Source organism: Myotis yumanensis, unplaced genomic scaffold (genome assembly GCF_028538775.1).
Source record: "Myotis yumanensis isolate MYYU_CA2020_CCGP unplaced genomic scaffold, mMyoYum1.0.hap1 SCAF_6, whole genome shotgun sequence".
NCBI classification, from domain to species: domain Eukaryota; kingdom Metazoa; phylum Chordata; class Mammalia; order Chiroptera; family Vespertilionidae; genus Myotis; species Myotis yumanensis.
The window spans coordinates 76,401,976-76,411,332 of record NW_027223757.1 but is presented as its reverse complement, the minus strand read 5'-3'; the positions used below and the strand labels follow the sequence as shown (position 1 = coordinate 76,411,332).

Below are 9,357 nucleotides of genomic sequence, written 5' to 3'. Positions count from 1 at the left end.
CAGATATAAGTATGTTCAATTTCATCTTTCTAATTCTGACCTAACACAGATTATCACTCAAACATAGGTAGGAAGCCCCATTTTCCAGCCCTGCTGAAAGTGATCATTTTTTTAAAAAATACACATTTTTATTGTTGATAGTATTACAGATATCTTCCATCCCCCACCTGTACCCCCTCCAAGTGACCATTCTTGACTCATTTTCTCTAACCCACCTTTCTACAAGGATTCACTTTAATTGAACTAGATAGCACAAGGATTATTTTATCTTTTTTAAAATCTCATTTATCTTCATTCCCTTATATCTAATTGGTTGAACCATATCACATTGCTGATACTTTACTACTTTTTTTTCTAACCTACAAAAATGAGAAGTTCATATTCCAACCTAATAAAATAGGGTCACATCATCCTAGCAATCTTGTTTACCTGAAAGAGAAACTAAGGCAGTATCATTGGACTCTATTAATTGCACAGCCTTGTGGAGAAATAAAAAGTCCTATTGGGGCGGCAAGGGGGGTGGCGGGAGGGCAGGAAAAAAAAAAGTCGTGTTAAAGTAATTCTGCCATTCTACGACAGGCACCCTTAGGGCATTTTCTTCTTTGGAAGCTCCTGAAATCATTTTCTTCTTGGAGATTGAGTCACCCTGTTTTATTCATGGTGTCCACCTACCAACCTGATACATTTTCAGAGGCTCTGGGAAATTGTCTTTAAACCTTCAACCACCTACTCAGTAGCATGTAAAATTGCCTTAATAAAAATCAGGAGCTTTAAATCATAGTTTAGGAGAAGCTTGATATGTAAACTCTCCATGAAGAGGGAAACAATTGGCTTAAATTCAGCCATAGTTATAGATGGCTAGAGTCAGACCGAATCCTACAGCAGGTTTTTGCAGAGGAAGGATGGCTGAGAGCTAGAATCTGCAGGGCTTCTGAAGGAGCTCCCTTGCCAAGAGGTTAGACAAATGCTGACGATTACACAGTCAGTCGGGGGTGTTCTGATCATGAGGGGCATGTTTAGGGATTCACCAATTCAAGTCTGATCGGTAGGTAAATCACATTCCTACAAAATTCCGTTGCGGATTCAAAGAATGTTTGGGAAATGAATTTCCTGTGGATTTTCTTTTGGAGGTTTATATTGTACACATGAGTGCACTGTGAAAGCTAAAAACATACAAGGTAGATATTAACCACCATGAAATCAGAAACAAGAAGTTTTGGCCTGTGCTTGTTTTTAATATCTGTAGTCATCTAACTTACTAAAAGCTAGATTAAAAACAAACATAAAACCTTCCACATTGCAGGATAGCTCTTCATACTGCTGCTCTAAGTATATACTTCCAATGTACAAGTATTAAGAAAAAGTTATAAAATATACTAATGTTATCTTTTGATGAAAGAACATGAAAACAAAAACAGAACACTCAAATCAATTTTTCTTAAACCATAACTTTATTTGGAGCAGAATTTTATAAATGTAAAATTAACATTTTAAAACACCTTAGGATGAATTATTCAAAAAGCAACATTTTATTTCAGAGGGACTTACATAAGTGGTTTTCTGTCCTCTATCATTATGAATATTTGCTTTATAAATAAATATATTCTTAGTTACTCCCTTGTAATCAAATCAGGTGATTAAAATTTCTACCACTGCCCAGATATTTGAGATCAGAAGACTATTTACTTATTCAGGTCATTTTAAATTCACATTAGCACAGTGTCTATAAGAAACCAATAATACAGATGAATGTGATATTTGCCTCCAGTCTGTCTTCTTAATGGTTTCTGTGAGAAGGTCCTCACCAATAAATTATACAAAATACAGTACTTTGGTTGAAAAGTGTAAAAATAATTCTAAAAATTAACCACATATATTAAACAAACAAGTTGCTACAGTATGCTTTAAATGATATATAATTAGTATGTCACATATATTGCTTTTGGTCATACACTGAGCTGAAACATATAGCCTACTTTCTTTTTCTCTCCTAAATGGCACAAACCAATGGCTTGATGGAAGGGAAATGCTACTTCATGAGGAAATACAGTGCCCATAAACTCCAGCAGATTTGTACTGGAAAATAAAAGTTCTTGACAAAATCTTGACAATTCTTGACAAACAAGAATTGTTGGTTTTTACATGTGTTGCCTTGATTGTACTCAGTCTTTGAGAATCCCAGAAGATGATATAGATGTTAGTTAGTCCTTTGGGTGAAATGTGTCTTAAAACTTGTTTGAAAATCTGTTTTCTTCCTATTTAAACCCTATCATACATGAGCTGGGTGAGGGCTTAGCAATGAATGAGATTTTATTGTGAAATGAACAATCACACCAGGTAACTTTTGTGCCTGTGCAGTTCACATGTGGACCCCTGGGTACACCTGTCACTGAACCTTTGGGCCCAAAGGGAGAGCCATCCCTGTACCGTTGCCCGACGTCCTGGGAAGCTTTCTGACTGGAAACGAGGTATAGTAATGGAGGGTACAGTTACACTCGTCGTTCCTCTTGGTGTCTTGCAGTACGCTTTATAATTCAATAGTAAGTGAAAAATACATGCACAGGTAGCATATTTTTTTTTTCACTAAAAAAAAAAAAAGGTCACTATTTCCTTCTATAGTAAACAGCTTGTATACACAATTTGTCCTTTACCCATTTCAGGGCAAGGGGGAGTACTTTATAGGATTTTGCTAGTTCTTTAGAATTTACAGTTTTTTCCAGTTTTCTAGTTGTCTCAACTGAACATGTTTCTTGACTTTCATATGAATAAACGTGTTTAGCTTCCCAAAGGAAGTTGTTTTCAGATAAATAAAGGAAAGAGGAAGAGGAAGAAAAGTGAAATATTTTTCTGAATTTGGACCCTACAAAAATATTATTTTTTAAAATTTTTGTTAATCCTCACCTGAGGATATTTTTCTATTGAGTTTTTGAGAGAGTGGAAGGGGAGAGACAGAGAGAGACACACAACAATTGGTTGCCTCCCACATGGGGGATTGAGCCTGTAACCGAGGTACATGCCCTTGATAGAAATTGAACCCAGGACCCTTCACTCCAAGGGTCTATCCACTGAGCCAAACCAGCTAGGGCCCTAGAAAAATATTAGAAAAACCACTTTATAATGTGTATTAACCAGGTAACTAAAAAAAAAAAATGTAATGACCTTAGCATAAGCTAGAATTTCAAGAATATGGTATTCACAATCCATTTGCTTTCTACAGGGTATTTACAATTTAAACCCAGCTTTCCAGCAAGCTGAGGAAGGTTACAGATTAACTTACTCTGTATACATAATACAGAAAGGGAAATAAATATTAACCTCAGTAAAGGACTTGTCTCTGAAAACACATTTTCTGTTGCTTTCGAGAATGAGTTGAGAATATAATACAGAAATGAATTCAGGTTCAAGTTGTGCTTACACATACATATTTATTTTCTGAAGCTCTGCCGCCAGTTTGTTAACAGGAAAATATTACCTATTAAGTCCACATCCATTATGTGCTTTTCTCCCAGCCCTAGGATCATAGCGCTTGGTCAAGTATGTTTTTGAGCCAGATTCTCCAAAGCAGAAATGACTCCCGACTTTAGGTTAGCGCTTTTTGGGAGCCACGGTGTAATTGGTTCAGGTCAGGCTGCAACGTATTATTAACACACTGAAGTGGTAATTTCCCAACTTACTAGGCTGAACCATATCGAAGTGGCAATCTTCATTTTAACCTACAAAAATGACACTTTCCTATGGTTCAGCTTGCTATATCCTGGAACCTGGAACCACATGAGAGCACTTGAGCCCTGGGAGAATGAGTCTATACACTATTGAGATTATAATACATTCTCTGGAGGTGCCCTTCCCTCTTGCCTGTCAGGCAACCATGAGTGGAGGCAAATGTGTCCTACAGAGATGGATAAGAGTGGACCTCTTGTCTTTTTCTGTCTCCAAACTAGCTTTGTCATTTTCAAAATTGCTGTAAACATTCCTCTCAGTGGAACAGCCACTGCCAACCAATAGAGTTCTCACTGTTGGAAGAAACTACACAAGGGTTAAGAGGTCAAAGTTCAAATGTGGCACACTATGACACTAGTGTCATGGTAACTGTGGCTTCCTCTGCCACCAATCTTTTCTGCTTCCCAAGGTGCCCTGAGATTTCGGCTAGGAGAGGAGATTATTTGTAGTGTGTTCCCAGCCAGGCCTGGAGAACTGAGCTGAATGCAAAATCCTATCAGGTATTTTCATAAAAAATCTGCTGTGTCAAAACTTAGCTTTTTGGTCGTGCATCTTGGCAGGGATATCAGTTTAATTGACTGTATTCACCTTTATGTTTAGAATCTTGTGGCTAAGAAAAGCTTCCCTTTTGTGGTACTGATACAATTTGATTTTTAAAATGGAAGAAATAGAATGGAATGGCATAGCATGATAAAGCCTGGATTCATTTGGCTATCTCCAACCACAATAAAGGGTGTTATAAAAATTTCAAAAAATATTTACTTAGAGTTCTTTCAGCTGGGGAACAAATACCAATCCAAATGAATTAATTACATAACAGTACTTTCAGAACGGCACAGCGGTCTCAAAAGATCAAACCAATAACGTGACATTGAAAAGAACATTTTTCTAGTGCTGAAGTCAGTCCAAGGAAGCCTGAGGTACCCCATGTGCCACATTTAAAATTTAACCACTTCACAAATATCCGCACGCGTTGAGTAAATAACCCTCTGTCATGTAGCTTTAGATTGCACCCCTGTTGCAATACTGCATCAATATTATTACATTTTTAAAAATCTGTATAAAATATTATCTGGAACCCCAAAAGAAAATCAATTAATCTTTAAAAAGTTTGTTACAAAGTTGACTGTATAAAACACTAAAACATAATCCATATGTACAAAATGCTGCTGTTTAAGAAAATAATGGGACCCAGTATTAGAATAAAATAATTTTGTACAAATCAATATTTAAGAAAAAAACTTTAAAAAAGAATATTGAAATGTCTTAGTTCAGAAGAACAACTATAAAGTGTGTGTTTGCTTTTACACCATCCGAAAGTTTCTTGCAGGGAGAACGCCAGTTGGCGGAGGGACACGGTCCTGCTTTCCCCCAGGGAAGGGATCCCGACTGTCATCGCCGAGGGGCATACTTGGAAGCCCAGTCGGTCCGGCCGTGCACTGGCTGGGCAGCTGGAGGCCGAGGGATCAGCCCAGGAGTGCTCCTAGGCTGGGTGTGGAAGAAAGGCCGTCCAGGATGAGGTCTCACAGCCTTCAAGGAAGAATAACCTGCAGTGAAAGAGACAGGTGAGCCTGATTGGTAGGGGACCCATGCAAACAGGTGCAGATAAATGCATCTCAGTAACAAAAAATATGAGAACAGGAGACTTCAAGAGGAGCACTTTGCCTCCTGCTCATAGTCTTCCCTCTCTCCGTTAAAGACCACCTAATTCTATAGTGTCAGGCCAAAAATACAGATGTCAATCCTGACTCCTCTCTTGTTCTCAAATTCCACTTGTAATTTGTCAGCAAATCCTACTGGCTCTACTTTCCAAATATACCCAGAATCTGGCCCAACCCAACCACTAGCACCCCACCTCAGGCCAGCACCATCTCCTGCCTGGATAATTAGCCTGCCAATCAGTGTTGCTGCCTCCAATCTTGCTCTCCCCTTTCAGTCTAGTGACAGACAGCTCTTGAGTGAGCGTGGAAGATGCATGTCAAATCACCTCACTCCCCTGCACAGAACCTTCCAGCGGCTCCCATGTCGCTCAGAGTCAATGACAAAATGCACATGGTAGCTGCAGGGCCTCATATCATGGGGTGTCTTCTCATCTCTCTGACCCCCTCTCCTCTTCCTACTCCCCTCCTCTCACTCATGCCACCCCTGTAGTGTCTCCCTGCTATTCGCTGAATATGCCAGGCCTGTCCTGTCTCAAAGCCCACACACCTGTGCCAAACCAGCGTGGCTCAGTGTTTGAGCGTCAACCTATGAACAAGAAGGTCACAGTTCGATTCCCGGTCAGGGCACATGCCCAGGTGCAGGCTAGATCTTCAGTGTGGGACTTGCAGGAGGCAGCCAATCAGTGACTCTCTCTCATCACTGATGTTTCTCTCTCTCTCTCTTTTCCTCTCTGAAATCAATAAAAACATATATATTTTTTAAAAAGCCCACACACCTCAGAATCCCATGTCTGGAACAGTCTCAACTATATTGCCCGCTTGCTCACTCGTCTCCTTCGCAATGAGGTTTTCTTTGGTTACCTAAAATTGCAATCTGCACCCCACCCTCCAACTCCCTCATTCTCTACTTCCTGCCTGCTCTATTTTCTCCTCAACACTTATAAGCATCTTATCTGGTCCTCTTATTGTCTATAGAGTATAAGTCCACAAGGACAGGGAGTTCTGTCTGTCTCCTTTACTTGGGGATCCTAGACCTACAACATGCCGATCCATGTCTGCAACGACAAAGCCCTTGTTCAATAACTATTTGTTGAATCAATTCATGAATAATCCACAATGGAACTTACCAGGGGAAGGGTCTGGAATAGGTGCCAAGTGTACCCTCTGCACAGCAGAACCAACTTCTTTTTTCAGAAAGGAAGGGATATAGTTTCCAGTCAGTCCACTAGAACTTGTAGAGCCAGAGCCAACTGATTTGCAAAAACAAAAGTTCATTACTACAAAGTCACGTGTACATGACAGGGTTAAAGGACAGTAGTACAGAAAAATAAAGAATTAGGTTTTTATTTTTGGAGGGGGAAGAATTATGATAAAAACATATTCTGATCAGAGCATTCCAGCACACCACACTGTCAGAAAGATGGGGGTGCATGGGGGGGATGGGGGAAGTGCTGCTCCTGTAGCCCACACCCAAATGGAGGGTGGTTGGTTTGTAGGAGAAAAGGGAAATTTGGAATTTTCTTTCTTTTGGTATAATCAGTTTAGCCTGTTCTGAAACATGCTTTTTCCACTTCATAATAATATAGAACAATGATCATTGCATATCAGTATATGCAAATTCCAGAATATGGCTAAACCATAATACATTCAACCACTCTCTTATTCATCAACACAAGGGTTATGTTAATTATTTAGCTACTAGAGGCCCAATGCACGAAATTCGTGCAAGAGTAGGCCTTCTTTTCCCCCAGCTGCCAGCACTAGCTTCTCTCTGGCACCTGGGACCCCGGCTTCCCTCTAGCCACAGGCAGGTACCCGGGGCCCAGGCTTCCCTTACAGCCCCAGCTTTGTTCGGAAGGACATCCAGTCTAATTAGCATATTACACTTTTATTATTATAGATTATAAGTAATTCTATATAAGTATTCTTCTCTGTAATCAGAACAATTAACCATTATTAAGATACGGAGTAAAATACATTCACTTATAATGCCATTTCCATCTTGAGAGTGCTTTAAGGACCAGAACTATAGCTACTCATCTTAGTATTCTAGGATGTTAGTGGAATGAATGCCTTACATATAGCAAGGCATTCCACTTGCCTTGGATGGGGGAATGAATATCTATAAGCCTTATTATGAAGGCGTAAAGCTACACATGGAACGATGAAGAATGTTATTATGGCCATTATACAATGGAAGTTCTAGCCATTAAGAAAAGAGTTACTGAGTAGTAGAACTGCTCTATGTCTCCCCAACACAGAGCATCCTTGGCCATCGCTCAGAGCAGAGCAGGAACCATGGTTGGAATGCCTGTGTCTGAGGAGCTGTGTTGGTCAGCTGGACCAGATTTTGCATTTTTGGTGAATAGACCGTTATGAAGAAAAAGGAGAGGAGAACTTGAACAGATAAAGTCACAAAAGGGAAAAAATGTAGTCAATAATCACAAGATGCTCAACCTCATTAGTGAACAGGACATGCAAGTTTAAGCCACAAAAAATGCTATTTCACACCCATCACATTAGCTCAAATTTTAGTCTCGACAGTACCAAGAGGCATCAAGGATGCAGCACAACTCCCACACCCTGCTGGAGAGCCACCTGGCAATATCTGCAAAGTCGAAGATGAGCACACCCTTCAACCTAGCATTTTTATATCACATCCAGAGAAACCCCACACAGGTGCTCAGCAAGGCCCATTTCAGCACGCTTTCTAATAGCAAAAACCATCAACAACTTACATGTTCATCAAGAAGAGAAGGGATAAATAAATATGGTCTAGTAGAAGTAACAAATGATGGTATTGTATGGTTATATATATTATATATGTAATATGATATATGATATGACATACATTCTATATATGTGTAATTGCTACATACATAATATAATTATTAAAATGAGTGAAGTGGAGATCCAGGATTATAGGCATATACATTTTAAAACATGCAAAACCATACTATGTGTTTCATGTATTTATATTTTAAAAAGCATAGAAATAATAAATACCTGAATCGGGGGGGGAGTTGGGTGAGAGAGAGACAGAGGGAGAGGGAGGGAAAGGCCTAGACATGGCCTTAGGGTCTGTTGGCCAAGTTTGACTTTGTAAGCTCGCAGCGGGTATGTGGGTGTTGCTATATTATTTTCTTCTTCTTTTTTGTATTCCTTGAAATAAATGCACATGGAATGGATAAAGGCAGGAGAAGCGCAGCCCAGATGTTTACTTGGAATGAGGAGGGGGAGCAGCACAGAGCAGGGCTGCAGTGTGAGGGACGGCCATGTGGGGAACTGGCCGGCTGGGAACAGGGTTAGTCAGCCTGCACAGCTCAGGAAACGTCATTTACTTATTTACGAAGAATGGGAGGGCCTCCCAAACTATCCTCTGACCGGAAATCTTGCTGGCCTGGCAGGGGCTGGGTAATCAAGCAGAGGGGACAAGCTGGATCTGACTTCTGAGGTCGTGCACCATAGAGGGTCAGACTCTGTCCAGTTTTTTGTGTTTGTTTTTTCCCCCCAGGAGCCAAGAGCGACTATGCTTTTCTCGCCAGATACTCCTGGAGGTAGACCCGTGAGCGGGCTGGGTCCCCAGGGCCTGCTGCTGAGACAGGAGCATAGGCCAGGAAGAGAGGCCCGGGGTTTGCATAGCAGAAAGGCCCTCGTGGTTCCACAATTGGTATCCTCGTCTCCGTTCCCACTCTGCCACAGCCAGAGAATCTGCTTCTGGCCATTTGGGAGTTAATAATTATTACTCACCTGAATTTATCTTGCTGATTACTGACACCGTCCCTGAAGACTTTCCTGACAAACCAGAACTAGACCACGGGTTAGATGGAATAAAGTCCTTGCCCGGAGTCGGGAGGATGCCATTCCTTATGTTTATTCCTAACAGGGAAGAAATGTTTTCAAAATATGCACCAGACTTCAGAGATAAAATTAATGCAGAACCCAATTTGTCTAAAAGTTTCTATGGCTCAAGAAT

At 40.5% G+C, this 9,357-nt stretch overlaps 1 protein-coding gene across 2 annotated transcripts in view; it reads right to left on the bottom strand.

The window, feature by feature from the left end:
- Positions 1-1,450: 1,450 nt before the first annotated feature.
- Positions 1,451-9,357, bottom strand: part of CILK1 (ciliogenesis associated kinase 1) — a 32,956-nt gene continuing 25,049 nt past the window's right edge. For both annotated transcript variants that reach the window (XM_070418411.1, XM_070418412.1), the window contains exons 11-13: positions 9,132-9,260; positions 6,509-6,631; positions 1,451-5,267 (exon numbers count right to left, since the gene is read on the bottom strand). In XM_070418411.1, coding sequence (XP_070274512.1) covers positions 5,113-5,267; positions 6,509-6,631; positions 9,132-9,260 — 407 coding nt within the window. In that variant the 3' untranslated portion in view covers positions 1,451-5,112. The remainder of the gene's footprint in view (positions 5,268-6,508; positions 6,632-9,131; positions 9,261-9,357) is intronic.